Consider the following 17,377-nt stretch of genomic DNA (forward strand, 5'->3'; position numbering starts at 1 on the left):
ATAAAATTTCCGATGCTCTCAGACAGCTCTCTAGTCTTCGCTGTTGTGAAAAAGAAACTGTAAAGCAATCAACCCCTTTTTATGCAGTAAAACCACCATTCATTGATTAATTCAGGTCATTTGAACACCGAAAATTAAGCATGGGTGAGTCTTATTTTTTATTTTGTTTGAGGAACTTATGTAAATTCATCTAAAGGGTGCAAATAATTGTCAAGCGTACATTTAAGTCAATTTTTTATTTCACTATATAAAAGCATTTTTGTTAAGTAACTTTGGACATTTTATTAAATATTCTGATTATACAAATTGTTAAAATTGCTTTTTATTTCTGAAGATATTATAAATTCTGTACTTAAAATTCAGGGGTGCCAATAATTTCAACTGGGACTGCTTGTGTTTTTTTGCATACACTTGGAGGCAATAGAGTGTTATTTGAACTACTTGATCAGCCTCCCTGCTTCATTTACAAACTGCATATGTAATTGGAAAATATATTTGAATGAGCCAAATCAATCTTCATGAGCAATTTGACCAAACAACCTTTTTACTAAGTGCTAAAAGTGATGACTTTTAGAATGCTTTTACATAACTAGTCTCGAGACACAAGAACAAAATCACAAATGCTACATTGTGAATTTCACAGTATGGTTTAATAAATCTTTGCCGATATATCATTAAACTTATATGCCATTTCTCTGTAAAAAGATACCCTCTGTCCTACACAAGAAATGTGAAAATACTGTTTTCTTTGAAAGACATGATTTGGAAATAAAAAGAGGACAATCTCATTAGTAGAAATGGAGTTTATTTGTCTGTCTTGTTAAAATAACAGGAACAGTAACCACATCCACAAGTTGTGGTATAAGATAAGTGTTTGTTCAAGTTAAAACAGGTTGGCTTTATCTTGCAACTATTGCTTTATCTTGCAACTGGAACTATTGTAAAAACAAACATTTTAGTAGGGAAAAATACACACTGTGTCTTACTTACAATTGCAAATTTGGGTTCTCCATAAAATATTGGTTGTTGGAAATGTATTATCAAAATTGAACTACTGAACATGCTCAGGGTTACTATATGAAAAAAATTGTAATGAACAAGTGGAATGTTACATAAAATGTGTTGCTCAGTGAAGTGTATCACTCAAATGTTTTTGATGCCAGAAATAATTCGTTGTGGACAGCTTTAACCTTAGCCTGAGCTGTTAGTATTTAGTCACTGTGCCTGCTAATGTAAGCACAGCCCTAGTGTTGGAATATTTTTCATAAACCCTGACAATATATGACATTTCTCCCTGTTAAATTTCTATTAAATATCTGTTAGCACACAGATACCACAAAAGTGTGTTACTGAAAAACATTTTTGTCCTAGGGGTGTTGACTATGATAATGTTGTTAGTACGTGTAAAATCTGGTAAAATCTGGTAAAATCTTGCCAGCCTGCATATATGTCTTGTTGAGACTGGTATTACCACTGTTTTCCTCGATAATTTAAAAGAATCCTTCCATCTTTATCAAAGAGCCTAACTCTGTTTTTTCTATCTTTCACTACGCTTGTGTTCCTGTTATTTTCCCATCCATTTCCCTCCTCTCCTCTGGCTTGACTATTAACTCTCCTTTGCTTTCTTATTTTGTCTCACACTCCCTCTTGTGCCATTCGGTATTCGAATACGCTGCCCCTCTCAAGGAAAGTCTCATTCAAGCGCCTGCGCTTTGTCTGAGGTCTACTCTTTGTTTCCTCTTCTCTTCCATATCCTCCTCCTCCAGGGGTGTAGAGGCAGAACATGTCCTGTATGAGGGAGACACACACAGATAAACGATCTTTGCTAGCAACTTAAGTCCCAAAGCCAAACTGTCTTACATTATTTTACTCTGCTTGCTCTCAGTGGGGGACTACTGTTTGCTAACACTCTTAATTAATAATAATAACAGCACCATCTTCTGTCACCTTAGCTGTACATGATTGGTGGAACAAATGAGAATCAACTTCAATGGCACTCAGTAGAGCACGTACCTTTATCAAGGCCAAATATCTACGAAAATGTCAAAAAATGCCCTATCTCGCAATGTTAAGGAAAGTGATAAAAAAAATTCCTGGATCTGCCTCTTTAACCGGATCCACATCAAAGTTTAATGAGTTCTTCCCTAGCCCATGCCCCCTCCCTCCACAAAGGTGGAGGGAGGGGGCATGGGGCATGGGCAAAGGGATGGTACAAATCAGTTCAGTACGTTTTGCGTGTAATCCTGCTGACAAACAAACAAAAAGACACGAGTGAAAGCATAACCTCCTTGGCAGGGCTAATAAAACAATCAATCAGGACCACAGAACATTAACAGTCATGCCTTCTCATTCAGTGGCCCTTTTAACACTAACAGTCACCTCATCAAAATTATAACATTGTAAAGGATTAATCAGTGTGTATTCTGATTACTTTATGAGGGTTTGACTATATTTGAGATGTAAAGCTATAGATCAGAAAAAAAAAGTCCTGAAAATATATTTTAGGCAAGTTTTTTATTATTATTATTATTATTATTATTATTATTATTTATTATTCAAGTTTATTTTCCGGCAAGTTTTTGTGCCTTGTTTAACAATGGCATGGAACACCATGTTATTGCTTAACATTTTCATGCAGCATAATAAAATTCATTAAGGTTTTCTTGTATTTGGTATATGTAGTGCTATTACTGTTATTCTGATAGTGTTTCTTTTCACATACACATTGTGCAGTCTTACCCCGGGCTGAAGGCCGACACTGGTTTTGGCTCCCAGGTTGAGAACTCTGCCATCTGCCTTGTGGAGCAGGTTCAGCCCTGCTGCGCCATCCTCACCCCCTGACAGGGAGAGAAAGTGTGGACTAAGTTTACACAGAAAAGGAAAGAAAAAGACCACAAGCTACTATTTAAAATGCAAAACCATGTCAAAAACCAACAAATAACCTAACGTAAGAATACATGAAAATGGCTGCTGAGGACTTTTGAAGGCAGGTTCAAAGGCTGAGAGTTTACCCTGGAGGCCGTAGGGACAAGTGGATCGTCTCTCTGTCAGTACAGACAGAACCACCTTGTTCCTGAACAAAAGTTTACGGATCACACCGTCTCCACCGCAGTATTTCCCTGCACCTCCTGAGCCAGGCCGCAGAGAGAACTGCTCTAAAATCACTGGATACCTGAACACCAGACAGCCAGGAGCCAATGTTCGGATCAGTAATATTTACAAAACATTATTATTGGTTACAACAAATTCACACTAAATATTAATTTAACTAAAACTTGAAATCATGTCCCACCTCTTCTCCAGAATCTCAGGGTCAGTGATACGGGTGTTGGTCATGTGACTGTGAACTCCACTTCGCCCATTCCAGCCTGGCCCTGCCCCTGCTCCCCCCGCAACAGTTTCATAGTAACCGATCCTCTCACTGCCAAATGAAATGTTGTTCATGCAGCCCTGATGGCAAGCAAATCGAAAATGTATAAAGATTTAAGCTGGATAAAAAGAATATCTCCCCTAAAACGATGTGTTCCTTTAAATATCTAAGAGAGAGATGAAAAATCAACATATATATTGAACTAACTTAGAAGTGCAAACATTTTTTTCATGGACAAATCAAGCCTCTCTTACCTGTGAGGCAGCGCACACCTCAAACACCCTAAAGATGACGTCAACCACTCTCTGGGATGTGAGCACATTTCCTCCAACCACAGCTGCATTCTGGGAAGGCTGGAGGATTGAACCAGGGGGGATGATGACTTTGATCGGTGCGAGACAACCCTGGACATGAAAAAGGAAACAAATAACTAAAAAATTGTATGAACAGTGTTTAGATAGAATTGAATATTACTTTTAAGCATCTGAATTTATTTTTTAAGTGCATGATCGATTACAACATGGACAGCCAAAAGCCAAATCCTCATGTAGAAAGTGTTAAGAAAAATGGATTATTAAACTGATGAGTTTGAAACTTCAAATCCCTTATCAAATCTTTTTAAGAAGTTTGTTTGGTGGGGAATGGTGATGCTAATTACCAGACAAACAAGGACACTAATAGAAAATATGGTAAGTAAATACTAAACCTAAACCATGGCCATTTTACTTAACCCTGTCCTACTGTGTTTGGTCCTCAGTAGGGGGCTGTGCTGGAGCTGCAGAAGCCATAGATGCTTAAGTAAAAACAACACAGTTAAAACTAGAATGTCACTCAGTAGAGGGCATACCTCTGCCAAGGCCAGTGTTAAACAACATACACCAGACTTCAGAGAAAAAAATTCTAATTGATACTCAATGATCCAGATCTGCCACCGAATTTAATGGGTTCTTCCCTGGCTCATGCTCCATCCCTCCACCAAATTTGTTGCAAATCGGTTCATGCTTTTTGCGTAATCCTGCTGGCAAACAAACCACCAAACAGACACAGGTGAAAACATAATCTCCTTGGCAGAGGTAATAATATTATTAATTAATTTATATGACATACAAGATTTTGCAGATGTTTCATTGACTCTTGAAAATTTAAACTGGTCCATAATCTTTGTTTTCCACAGCTTTGCTGAATTATCAAACGTTTGCACGTTATCTGCCTTTTTTTCTTTTTTTTTTGCCAATGCCTGTAGTGTAAGAGAGAGACAAAAGATACTAACAGATCTGGTGGCTGCGGAACCTAACAAATCCAGGTGTTTTACCAACTTGGAACTGGATGGAATCTGCTATCCGAACCCATCTCTACAAACAACCAAACCTTAACAGTTACTTAGACCCAACCTGTGGTTCCTAGAATAAAACATCTTCACCTGATTGAGGGGGATGTCCTGTCCAACCATGCAGCGCAGGCAGTAGATGAGGGCAGAGAGGGTGATGGCCCGTGGAGCATTGCAGTTTCCCCAAACCTCTGTCCCGGTCCCTGTGAAGTCAAACACTGCACTGCCCTGTAATGATGGAGGTTTTTAAATTTAATTGCATATTCACTCTAAGTAATGGTCTGACTTCTTGTTAATACAAGTTTGTAATGTTTATATCCTGGGTTTTCAAGTTGATCATTACCCTCTCCAAGATAAAATTAGAATAATCCTGAGGACAGACCCTCTGCTCACCTCTTCTTCATTAATCTTGACCCGCAGTCTGATTGGCGTCCCATCATCCATGAAATCCTCTGACTCCACCTCCAAGGAGCCAGTCTGTTGCCGTCGACAACGTGCAAAGTCTCTCAGCATGTCCCTCACTGCCAGCTCTGCGTTACTCTGAAACATTAACACACAAAGGATGTAGTACTACAACACAAGCAGTACTTACTACTAATACTTTTCAGAATAACAATATTTTTTGTTTTTCTTTTATACTGTTTTACATGGAGCCACACTCACCTGAATATACCCCATATAGGCCTGAACCACAGCCAGCCTGTAGCTGTCAATCAACTCCCCCACCAGCTGGCCTCCTCTCTGATTGGCTGCCACCTGAGCCCGCAGGTCTGACAGGTTGTCATGGAGATTACGAGTCCCAGAGCAGTCTGGATACTGGGTCGGAGCCATCAGAGCTTCAGTTACAGCTGATATGGAGAGGAAAGGAAAAGCCAAGGGAGGAATGCAGTGGGGGGAAAGAAGGACAAAGAGAAAAGCATGATGGGAACAAAGAGGGGAGAAAGTTATGTGACTGTTACATTAGATGACAGAAAAAATTCAGTCCCCTCAGTCCCATTATTTTTATTTAATTGTTTGGCTGTAATATGCAAAGTCAGTGGTATAGTACATTTTCTGTTAAATCCATTGTATATTTGCAAAGAAACACTTCTCAGCCAAGTGATTTGAAAAACATGACACAAGGATTCTTTATCGTTACTTGTCGATAAGATACAGCTCTGTACTATGTCTGCTCCTTCATTTTATCAGTCTCTCACATTCATTCTCAGTTCATCTCCTCATCTCTTACCCTGCTCCTGGAAGACCCCACCAGTGACAAGTTTGAAGGAAGTGAAGACAGCGCCCTCCTGCTGAAGGGAGGTGGAATGGGGGGGCATGGAGCCTGGAGTGATGCCTCCAATGTCGGCATGGTGCCCTCTGCTGGCTACAAAGAACACTGGACCACTCACCCCTTTTCTAAACACCTGGGGTGAGAAGAAGTACAAAGAAGACGGTGAGAAAGAGATAGGAGGAAAGGAGAAGAATGTAAGAAAAAGAAAAGAGTTATAATGAAGAAAGCAAGGATGCAGAAAGAACACTAGACAGACTGACTGGTGTGATGACTGTGAGGTCTGGAAGGTGGCTGCCCCCAGCACAAGGGTGGTTACTAAGAACCACATCCCCTTCCCTCAGGTTGTTCCCCAGTGATCTGATCTGCACAGAAAAAAGCAGAAAAAAAACTTTCCTTTATGTCACCCTGCTTAAATGGGTTGTGTTGCTTCAGCAGCATGACTGGACTCAGAAACATACACACCTACACATTCCTTACCTGGTACTGGACAGTCTCTTGCATGGCACCCAGGTGGACAGGGATGTGAGGTGCGTTGGACACCAGACCGCCGTCTGGTCCGAACACAGCACAGGAGAAGTCGAGACGTTCCTTGATGTTGGTGGAGATGGAGGTTCTTTGAAGAACTCTGCCCATCTGCTCTGTAGAGAAATATAGATGAAACATACATAAACAAGTAAATAGGAAGTTAACATTGAACTTTACTTCTGTCCATTCTTCCTCATTTTCTGCCTTCCCTCTCCAAGTATCTCCCTAACAACTTTTCACTTCTTCCTCATTATTTCCTTTCCACCCCCTTTTCTCTTTTGGTATACCTGCTATGCTCATGAAGCGGTGGGAAAAGATGGAGAGCTGCACTGTGTTGAGCTCAGTGCCGAGGGCACAGTGAGGGTCAGAGCCTACAGTCATGAAAACATCTCCCCCCTCTGTCAGACTGGCCTCACAGCATGGCTCCACCAGGATGGTGCTGATAGAGGAAAGAACAGAAAAACTATATACATTTATGCAAGCACAGATGTTCACACAGGGTAAATACAGGCATAATAGCCATTTGAAGCATTTTAAAGACCAAAATTAATTCCAAGTTCACATCAAACTCATCCCAGAAAAGTAAAAAGTACATTGGAGGTATCGAAATACGTTTCTTCACATCTATAGAAGTAAAATAGTGAAGCAACACAACTGAATTTAACACTCCTGAAATTATAAATTCAGAGTGATTGTTTTATCATATTTAACAGATTTGACAGTCCTGAATTTAGTGAAATACAAGTAGATACTATAATGAAAAAAAGACTCGATTAATTTGAAAGCTATTGACAGTAGTAAGTGGAAAATGCCTGCCTGTTCTTGTCAATGATGATGGCTGGTCCCTGGATGCTGTGACCACATGGCAGCTCCTCCCATAGATACACACTGGTGTCCAGGTAACCATCTTCAAAGTAACACTTGGTCACCTATAGAGAAGAAAAGACATAAAATAACCCCACAATGACTTTTTCCGGACCAGAAAGTTGTATTTTATTTTAACTTTTTGATTACACAAGTTATTGTTCCCTGGTCTAAGTTAAATGAGAGCGTATGTCCAAGTGTGTACTTTTGTACAAAATATTTAGGTCTGTGTTTGTGTGAAGTGAGTCCGTATACCGTGACAGGTTTGGCCTGTTTGGGTCCCATATTTGTTTTATACACTGATTTGATACCAGATTTTCCACAACCCCTCACTCTGATGTCATCAACCATGATGGGTCTGTCTGGGATGGTGAATCCAAATTCCTTCAAATAACTAAAAAGAAAAGAGGAGGTGTGTGACATAAGAGAAGGAAAAAGAAACATAACGTGAAAAAGGTTAGAGGGACCATAGGAAAACCATGAGTAGTTTAAATAAATGTCAGCTCCAAAGTTTACCTACCTCATCTTCTATGGAAATTGACACATTAACTTAATGGTGTGTTTGCTCACACAGTGTAAACATAAGGCACAAAGGAGCCAAAGTGTACGAGACAATGATTTATTTACTTGTTATTGAGTACAATACATTGCAACATAAGTGAACAAATGAGTAAAAACAAAGCTAACCGTTTGGTGAAGGCACTGCGGAAGTCTCCAGCGCAACAGGACTGGGCGTTGCTGGGGTAACCGGCAGCAGTAACCATGAGCGCACAGTCGGTGCCCTCATAACGCAGGTGGAGGAAAACCTCAGTGGATATCTGACTGCTGAAGAGGACAAGAAAGACAAGACAGCTTTAGTCTAGTTTGCTTATGTCAAAGTCTACTACTAAGAATGTTCAAATGATTTATCATTATTTGTTAAAAATGCATGTAACAGTGCATAGGCAGGGTAGATTAACACACCTGGAGAGGAAGGAGGTTAACCCCAAAGCATTTAGTGTTTTGTGGAGGCTGACCTGGTGAAGCCACGTGCACAGAGTGTATCGTGGCAGCATTTTGAGAGCTGCTCCACCCTCCGGTCGAGCTCACTGAAACAGTGCTGTTCATACTGCATTGAGCATGGCTCCTGCACCTCCTCCACCACATCAGCAAGAGCCAGACCGTAGGCCGACAGCACGCCACTGTACCTGTAAACAATCAAATACCCATAAAACACTCTCTTTGCTTTATTTTGTGTTGTACCTTTCTAACTAAAATGCAATTTTTATTTCTTTATTTCTAAATAATACCTGGAATTATCATTTTTCTTTCTGCTCTTTTACCTACAAACTCCCTCTCTAAAACACACACAACACTGAAATACAGTCTATAAACCTTACTTATGTATAAAGACAGTCTTCATCCCGAGGGCTTGGGCAATAGCACAAGCATGTTGGCCACCTGCACCCCCGAAACATGCCAACACATGTTTAGATGTATCATGGCCCTTGGCCTATGATGGTGTGAGATGAGGGGGAGGGGTGGGAAAGAGGGAAATTCAAGTGAGAGAAAAAAATGTATGATTTTTACATGTTTCACACAGTTAATCAAATATAGTGTTACTATTTTAACAACATGGAGAAACAATTTTAATACCCAAATTACCTGTGTTAGAGCTCTAATTGGCCGGCACATGGCCTCATTTGCAACACGAATGAATCCAATCGCAACCTCCTCCACGCTCATCTCTGACTGGCTGTTTGGCAACATGCTGTTATTTGATTGGTTGGCCCCATTTGTGCTAACCTTCAAATGAAAACAATCCCCAAAAACATTAACCGCATCAATACTCAGTTGCAAAAGAAAATTTGAGCTCTACTCAATATTTCAGTAAATATCAGTGCCTGTGACTGGTTAGAAGACAAGAAGAGGTTGATCTCTTGGGTGAGATGACGGAAATGCTTCATGGTCTCCTCCAAGGACAGTGATTCATTCTCCCCGGGCCCAAAGATCTTTGGGAAGAAGGAAGGGAGGAGTCGTCCCAGGGCTAAATTAGCATCGGTCACAGTCAGAGGACCACCTAGGAAAATCCCACAGTGAATCAATTATAATTCTGTTTCACCATAACTATGTTGTTTGAAGTACACGCTTAAAGGCTGCATTTGTGTAAGATGCTTAATTGATATTTCAGTCTTGTATTTTAAAATGTTTAGGTCATTCTGTGAGAAATGTTAAAGTAAAACTGTGGAAAGGCACTGGAGAAATAGAGCTAACCGCTACCCAACTCTCCAACAGGGTACATCAACAATGAAGTCAGAGTCAAGTTTCTTTTTGTTAGCACACATTACAGCTCTAACTAAGAACTGAGATTCAAGTTTCAGTTATATCAACTGAAACTTGGAATTGCGCCAGTTTCTAGCCTTCATGCAGCTAAATCAGATTATCAATCAAATCCCACTCTATGTCTGGATTTTTGCATGGATGAATGGAGGCTGAAACAGCTGGATGTATGATAATGATTTAAAGAGTGGATGAAACCACCAAGGGTGGGAAAAGTGATCTGGAAATGTATAGATAACCATCTACCAGGTTGTGGACTGAGAAGCCCAAAGCAGTGACAGAAATGAGAAAGTGTGATGAAAAAGCTGAAGAATGGTGGAGGAAATCAAGCTTTCTGTTACTTTTTCTGTAGCATGCTGGTCCTGGATGTGCACCTGCAGATTCTGGTCCAACTGCAAACATCCCTGATCTGAGAAGTAAGGAAAGGAGGAAGAGAAATATAGTGAAAGGAGAGAGGCCACAGAACAAGGAGGAAGAAGCAAAGGAAAAACCTGAAAAAACTTTTAAAGAGGATAATTCAATAAATAAATTCAAAGTTAAATTGAAACAGCTAGATTCAGAGAAGTGGAAAGCACATTATGCATGACAGAATACATGAATGCTAATTGTCAGTTGCAAAAGACTTGTCAGAGACTTGGCAACGTTACAATAATCACATCAAATTTTAAAAAATTCACACATTCTGACTGATATCACATTTCAAATGAATTTTTTACAGGCTTGCCAGGTGTTTCAATACTCCCAAGTGCATCACTGAGTTGAAGATCCACTGGAAAAAAATGCATACATAAATTAAGTAGTCACTGTTCAAAACTTCTGTTTAAGATATTTACTTTTCTTCAGGACATCTTAACAGCAAATATAACTGGATCTAAAGAAGATAACACATCAAAATATGTCAGATACACACTTGTGCATCCCAACGTACCTGAAGAACAGTCGTGACCCTCCTCCTGCAGCCACAGTGTTGATATCGAGCTGAGGTGCTTGCAGGGTGACTCCAGCTGTGGTAGCCTCAAACACATGTTCATACTGGCCAGCATATCGACTCACATCTGTAGAAGTTCCTGGAGGGACAAAGAAGAGAGAGCAAGTCAGTAAGATGATAAGAATAAAAAACTGAAAGCTATAAAAATGAGCAAATCCAAAACAACAAAAAATCTCATGAGCTATATTTTTGCTTTTGATTTAAGCTGTAATAAAACAAAATGATAGCATGGTGTTCCTCACATAAACTGTGCACTCAGTGTGTGCTCAAGGTCTTAACAGAATACGGAATACAGAATACCTACTCACCGCCCATGTCAAAGCCAATCACAGGTTTCTTCTCCATCTGGCTGTAAGAGGTGATGGCATAACCCACCACACCACCCGCTGGGCCAGACAGAACGGCCCGCGAACCACAGAACTGTTCCATGGGAGTCAGACCTCCATCTGACTGCATGAACAACACGTCCACATCCTGAGGTCGGAAGGAAATAAGAGGAAGAAGAGATCACTTCAATGTTCATATGAAACAGCGTCTGAAACTGACACCCAGCTACTGGAACATCTGGTTCCAGTAGGTGGAACCATAAATCAGGTCATGAGCGACCCAATTTAATGTCTCTATGGTAGACTCAGCACTTGACCAAAGAAAATGTGGTATTTTGGATCAACACAAAAACCGAGAAAACACACATACTGATGTGATAAACACACAGAAACAAACCTTCAGGCCACCCTTGAAGCCAGAGGTGAAGCCTTTTAAATACTGCCGAATTTTGGGTGTGAGGTAGGCGTCGGCACAGACGGTGTAGCCCCGTGGCACTGCCCGCACCATGGGCATGACCTCGCTGGATAGAGACACCTGGGTGAAGCCCAGACAACGTGCCAGGGCACCCACTGCTTTCTCATGGTCGGACCATCTTAAAGAGAGAGAAAGGGAGGGGGACAAAGTGGAGGCTGGGCTGGAAAGCATGTGAAGCATAAAGCTCTTATGCAAGTTCACCATTGCTCTATCATACATTGTGTTTGTCTTATCACTTAAAGGCCTCCAAATCAAATTTTTTGTAATGGAAAGAAAAGTATGCATGTGCTGTCTGTGACATGCAACAGGAGCAAAAAATGTTAACTACTGAAAGTGCCTTTTTTAACTAAACTGAAGTAAACCACTTTGATTGCTCTCATTTTTTAGAAACCTGAGGTAAGATTTTTGCAGACTGTTTCTTCAAATGTGGATGGATTTCAAGAAACAAATTGGAGTAGACTTGAAGCAAAGGGAGGAAAGGCAGGTAGAAAAACACAAACTTCCACCTAGTAACCAGACACCATTAACATGTTCAATGTACATACCACTACTCCGACAGAGACAAGGAGAGACTGAGAGGACAAATTGTATAATTGAGTGTATGTTGACAAAAAGAAAAACAGAAGATATGTAAATGAACAGAAAGTTAGAAGTTTAAAAAAGGAGTAAAACTTGTTCTGGGCATGGAGATATTGTCTGTGAAGGGAAGAAAGATAAGTAAATAAAGAGTAACAACAGCTTAAGTAAATATCATGCATCCATGCCTAAAAGAACAAAAACAGGCTATACTACTTACGTGTATGAGTGCAGCAGAAGGACAGCCAGACTGGTGATCCCGCGAGACAGAACTCCTCTCAGGTCTTTCTCCACACCCTCAAGATCCAGCTCCCTCCACACCTCCAGAGAATCCCCGGTACTGCCTGACAAACACCAGCAAACACAAATTATTTCAAATTATTTAAGGCATTCAGGCACTGCTATCATACAGAGCAGCTTACCATGTGCGTGCCAGTGGACTGAACTTACATTTCTACATTACCAACCAAAAAATACTGTATACTATCTTTGTTTTATTCCTGTCACCAGTGGTAATCATGTGAAAGTGTTAAGAACAGAAACAGAATGAAACGCGAGAAGACAGTTGGAAGTAGAGGTAGAGGTAGTACAAGAGAAGGGAGAAGACTGAAAAGATGGGCTTTTAGTGTACAAAAGAAACTGACTTTTTGACTTGATTAAAACATTTACGCGTGTGCTTTGCTCACAATGACAATGCTAACATGCTGATATTTAGCAGGTATAATGTTCAGCACAACTATCTTAGTTTAGTCTGTTAACATACTAATATTAGATAATTATCACTGAACACAAAGTACAACTGATGCTGATGGACAGTGTCAGTAGTTTAGTAAGTATTTAGTAGTAAACCAAACTATTGGACAAACTGAAATGTTCACCCAATGATGATACTAGATGGAAAGTTAAGGGATCAATGAAGTTACTACAATTCATCCTCGGGGCAATGAACCAAAATTCATGGCAATCCCATACATAGTATAATAGTAATAGAGATAATTCAGTCAGGAAAGTGATGGACCGCCGCTAGTGTGGTTAAAAAATTTAGCAGCAAAATAACTTCAAAGCCAACAAGTTTGTGATTCAATTAGGGTTTTGACCAAATCTTGAAGCACTGCTACACTTATAAAAAAGAACGCATAGTTGTGTTTCACACCTGTGACAATACGTTTGGGATCTTTCCTGGGCAGCTGGCAGCCATCTTGCCTAAGAACAACTCGCTCATCCACCTCTATTACCTCCTCATACAGCACCTCAGGCACTGCAACCTCCTGTTAATATACACACACAGGTTATGTGAATTCAAAACCGGTGTACTAACATGAACAACATCTGACTAATAGCAAATCCCAGTGATATAAAGATAAGAATGAACGCTACACATTGTAGGATGTATACCGGAGGTTGGGTCAAATTATGTCAACATGACTGTAACTGAGCCAGTGATTAGGTAAACCTCCATGTGTTATTGTCATACATGTATACATGTATGCTTTACTATATGTGATTGGCACTAAAAATGTGTAAAAAAATTCAAAATGTCCGCTCTGTTTAGCTTTTTCATCCACTATGTTTCTGACAGCTTGCTCTGTAACAGAGCATAAGCTTCATAAATATGTGACCACCTAATCTTTTAATGGTACAACTGGTCAGGGGCAAACTCCATGACCTGCCCTAGGTCTCTGTAACACAAGATAATAACAAAACCTTATGTTGCAGAGACAGTAGCCCTGTATCCAGGCTACTCATGAACACTATATACAGTACAGTTAAAAATACATAATGATGCAGATCTGCTTGAATATGTTTGAGTTGGTATCTGTGGTCAGGTGGTTGGATAAACTCAAAGTTCAGGGTCAAATAATTCCTCTGTGAACTTCTTCAAAAGCTGACTTTTCATTTAATGTCAAAAAAGCATGTCTGTGTCACAAAAGCATGTTACAAAAGCATGCCTCTGCTCGCTTCACATTTCAAATTTAAACATTTATGTACATATTAATGGGTTTAGTAAACAACCATTACAAACCAAATCAAACAGCTTTGGCCTGGCTTGTGTGCCAATGTGCAGCAAGTCCTTAAAGCCCTTTGTGACCAGGAGCGCAGTCCTTTCTCCTTCTCTCTCCAGCAAAGCGTTGGTTGCCAATGTTGTGCCCATTCTGATCCAGCCAATGAGTGAAGTGTCTACAGGCTGGTCACGAGGAAAGACCCGCCCTGTTTCCTGTCAATAAATGCATATAAATATGTATATATCATATAGTGTTTTGACTTAAACTGTAGCGAATTAAATGTAATATTATAAATGACATGACAACACATGATATTACATACTATGATTCCATATGCAGTTTTTTACTCCCTTCTCCTTCATTGTTCGACTGCTGTTTGATCTAAGACATGTATTGATCTGCTCTAAAAAATCTAATCGTTTCCACGTATTAGTAAATAAAGCTCTTATGCCATGTGCTCAAAACCAGCCGTATTATCTAACAATTCAAAAGAACAAGTGCAAAAGCAACAAAACGGACAAATTCTAAGCTGAAAGTGATAATCGCTGCTTCACCTTGTTTTTGTTTTCCTGTTGATTTAACGATCAAACGATACACACAATTTTTCCATTTTCAGTGTAATGAACTACAAAAGCTAGATGGATCATTGTAACATACATTCATCCACCACCAAATGGCTTTACATACAGACAAGGTCACATTTCATCACATTTCATGTCAGTTGCAGCATAAAAATGTATTTTAATATTCAAACCTGCCTTTTTAAAAAAACGTTTTTTAGCTAAGCAGGATTTTCAGAGTATGCTTATCCTTTTCTGCAACAGTCTGCTTTACAATCAAGAAGTTACACCTATTTTCATGAGCTGGATGCCAGTTACAAACACAATCTCCTTCTTTGGCAAATGATCAGCTCCATTAACAGAAATGGCATTAGCAACAATGTAAACTCACATTTTTATGTTAAAACTGTAATTAGAATTAAATTTACTTTAGAGCACATAATGAGTTTATGGGCAAAGTTCAGGATTTGGGACTTTTAGGAAAAGACAGCTTTCTTGAAAATCTCAAGCTCAACCACACTTTTTTACTGCAGTTTTTCAATAAAATCCGGCCTGCGATTTTAAATACATGTGTAGTAACATTCCTGGGACAACCCGCAAAACTCTTTAAGGCCACAGGCAACCGCCACCCATATTTCTTAACCTCCATCTGAGCTCTAATCCCACAAAATATTTGTATAAATGAAATATAACTATAAAGTGCTTTCTAATATTTCAGAAAAGTATGTATTAATACATCCATCCGTCCCGTCATGTTACCTCTTCCAGGACTCTGCGGATCCCCTCAGTAGGAGCGTCTTTGTAGTTCTGGGGGTCTCGAGACAGCAGTTTCAGTACTCTCTCGCGACCATCAGGCAGCCGGGCAAACACATCGGTGAAAGTGCCACCCCGGTCGATAGCAAAGTCAAATTTCCCCTTGGTCTCAGCCATAGTCAAAAGCGTTAAAAAAGCTGCTGCTGAATCTGGGATTAAAGGGAGTCAGCGAGATATAATAAAACAGAGTTAGAGATTGACTGTATTCACTCTGTAACAATGTAGTGATAAGGGAACAGGTGAGATGCCTGTTGAAAGGGGAGTAGGAGAAACACTTGTCATTCACAGGAATCAATACAATGACACAACTGCTTTGCATTTGAAAGCCTCTGTCTGTGTCTGTGTTTCTAATCAACCACCCCCAGTTTATGTAATTCAGTCGTCTCTTGTTTGACTTTTTCTCTCTTCTAGACTCCGCATCTCCAGGTTTTGGTTTGGTTCAACATTTTGCTGCCTAGAACACACTAACCTACACCCACACACACACAAAATCCTCACTTATCCATATATTTCCTACACTAGTGAAGCATCTAAACACCACACCTCATGCTTATCTTTTTGTAAACACTTGTTTATTTCATATAAAACAAATTTATTGGTACTTTAACTTGGCCTGTCTCTCCTTATTGTAAAATACTTTAAGCCGTTATTTGACTATTCATATAGGTTTTCTACATTGTCTTTTCCAAAACATGCCATAAACATGCTATTTAAGTCTATATATTGTATAGTTTTACACATGTAGAATCGACTATGTCTGCTGCTATGACTTTAAAACTAAGTGAGCTTTTAAGTAACATTGCATCACAGCAAAACATGCCGATCCCAGAAGGACCCTGCAGAAATGTCACTGACCAGACCGCCACGATAAAGATAAGTGCATCATAAACTCGCTACGGATTCTGCAGGAATTTTTGTTTAGGCAAAACAGAGACAACAAGCAATGCCAGAGTATAAATAAGAAATCTTCACTGCCTCAATGCAATCGATATGATCTCTAAACTTAATACTTAATGGCTCCAACACGGCTCAACTGCAACGTGCGTGCTGTGGCTACAATCCATTCACCGTCTGTGTTCAGGGGAGCATGCATATCCCCGATTCGAAGCAACGAAGCCTTACCGACATCTTATACTCACCTGTCCGCCGATGCTGCACTGGCAGGCTGTTAATCTTTGATAATCCGTCAACTGTCAGGTACTCCACCCTTCACCTCTCTGCTAGGTTTCGTTACGACAGCAGTAAATACATCGGAGGAGACGTCTGTAAGAGTAGCGAGCTGGTGTTTAAACTCCGCCCCCCTGCAAGAAGCTGGTGGTCTGAAATTTGAGTAGCTCTGTCTGGATGAGGTGAAGGTATGGGAGCCCATTTCCGCCAATATGATGAAACTTTTAAAAAAAGATCCTGTAAATCCTTATACTGAGAAACTGCCAATGAGAAACGTTATTTTGAGAAGGTTTGTAATTTTCTGAGATACTAAGTCATTATTTTGAGATACTAGGTCATTATTTTGAGATACTAAGACATTATTTCGAGAAAGTTTCTCATTATAATGACCTTTTGTACATCACGTTGGCGGAAATGGGCTTCCACAGTGAAGTAGCTGAGTCTGGTGGTAACAATATCTATTAAAGTGAACCATAGAATATGCAGAATTGTTTTCTTCAAATGTTCAAATGGAACTGCAAAAATTGACTGAAAGTATCAATTGGCTTTAAATTCAGTAGGGACGCAATTTGAGTCCTTCACGAGAATGGCTAAACATGAAAACTAGGAGACAAATCACAGTGTAAATACAATGAATGTCTAAAATAAAATGCCAACCATAAAAAGTTATTGCTTAAGGTTTATAGCTTCAAAATAAAAGTGGGTTCATCAAAATATATAACCACTAATGAATGTATGAAGCCTCAATGGTGTTCAGTTGAAAAGAAAGGACATTTTGAAATAAATAATCATAT

At 39.7% G+C, this 17,377-nt stretch overlaps 1 protein-coding gene across 6 annotated transcripts; it reads right to left on the reverse strand.

The window, feature by feature from the left end:
- Window positions 1–1,419: 1,419 nt before the first annotated feature.
- Window positions 1,420–16,702, reverse strand: oplah (5-oxoprolinase, ATP-hydrolysing). 6 transcript variants are annotated; one of them, XM_040126737.1, is made up of 28 exons: window positions 16,556–16,702; window positions 15,363–15,565; window positions 14,064–14,255; window positions 13,194–13,308; window positions 12,261–12,384; window positions 11,387–11,582; window positions 10,972–11,137; window positions 10,604–10,742; window positions 10,017–10,084; window positions 9,240–9,415; window positions 9,001–9,141; window positions 8,736–8,848; window positions 8,373–8,543; window positions 8,044–8,181; window positions 7,612–7,750; window positions 7,309–7,421; window positions 6,780–6,931; window positions 6,445–6,605; window positions 6,228–6,329; window positions 5,926–6,100; window positions 5,361–5,545; window positions 5,091–5,237; window positions 4,791–4,925; window positions 3,625–3,774; window positions 3,293–3,450; window positions 3,012–3,172; window positions 2,740–2,837; window positions 1,420–1,788 (listed from the first exon to the last, which is right to left on the reverse strand). In XM_040126737.1, exons 2-28 carry the CDS (start codon window positions 15,531–15,533, stop codon window positions 1,636–1,638), a joined length of 3,939 nt encoding a protein of 1,312 aa, XP_039982671.1. In that variant the 5' UTR covers window positions 15,534–15,565; window positions 16,556–16,702; the 3' UTR covers window positions 1,420–1,635. The 6 variants fall into 6 exon arrangements, with proteins under 6 accessions (XP_039982671.1, XP_039982676.1, XP_039982673.1 ...); XM_040126742.1 differs by having other exon boundaries at window positions 9,001–9,083; window positions 9,215–9,415; window positions 15,363–16,635; XM_040126739.1 differs by lacking the exons at window positions 1,420–1,788; window positions 2,740–2,837; window positions 3,012–3,172; window positions 3,293–3,450 and adding an exon at window positions 4,478–4,607 and having other exon boundaries at window positions 3,684–4,388.
- Between the last annotated feature and the right edge of the window lie 675 nt (window positions 16,703–17,377).

The sequence above is a fragment of the Xiphias gladius genome, chromosome 5 (genome assembly GCF_016859285.1).
Source record: "Xiphias gladius isolate SHS-SW01 ecotype Sanya breed wild chromosome 5, ASM1685928v1, whole genome shotgun sequence".
In the NCBI taxonomy this organism is placed as follows: domain Eukaryota; kingdom Metazoa; phylum Chordata; class Actinopteri; order Istiophoriformes; family Xiphiidae; genus Xiphias; species Xiphias gladius.

Excerpts from the sequence above, each read along its gene's own strand:
- oplah (XM_040126737.1), bottom strand. The coding sequence starts at position 15,533 with ATGGCTGAGACCAAGGGGAAATTTGACTTTGCTATCGACCGGGGTGGC. Across the intron at positions 6,330-6,444 it reads AAGAGACTGTCCAGTACCAG|ATCAGATCACTGGGGAACAA; the intron begins GTAAGGAATGTG and ends TTTTCTGTGCAG. Across the intron at positions 1,789-2,739 it reads GTGTCGGCCTTCAGCCCGGG|GACATGTTCTGCCTCTACAC; the intron begins GTAAGACTGCAC and ends TCCCTCATACAG.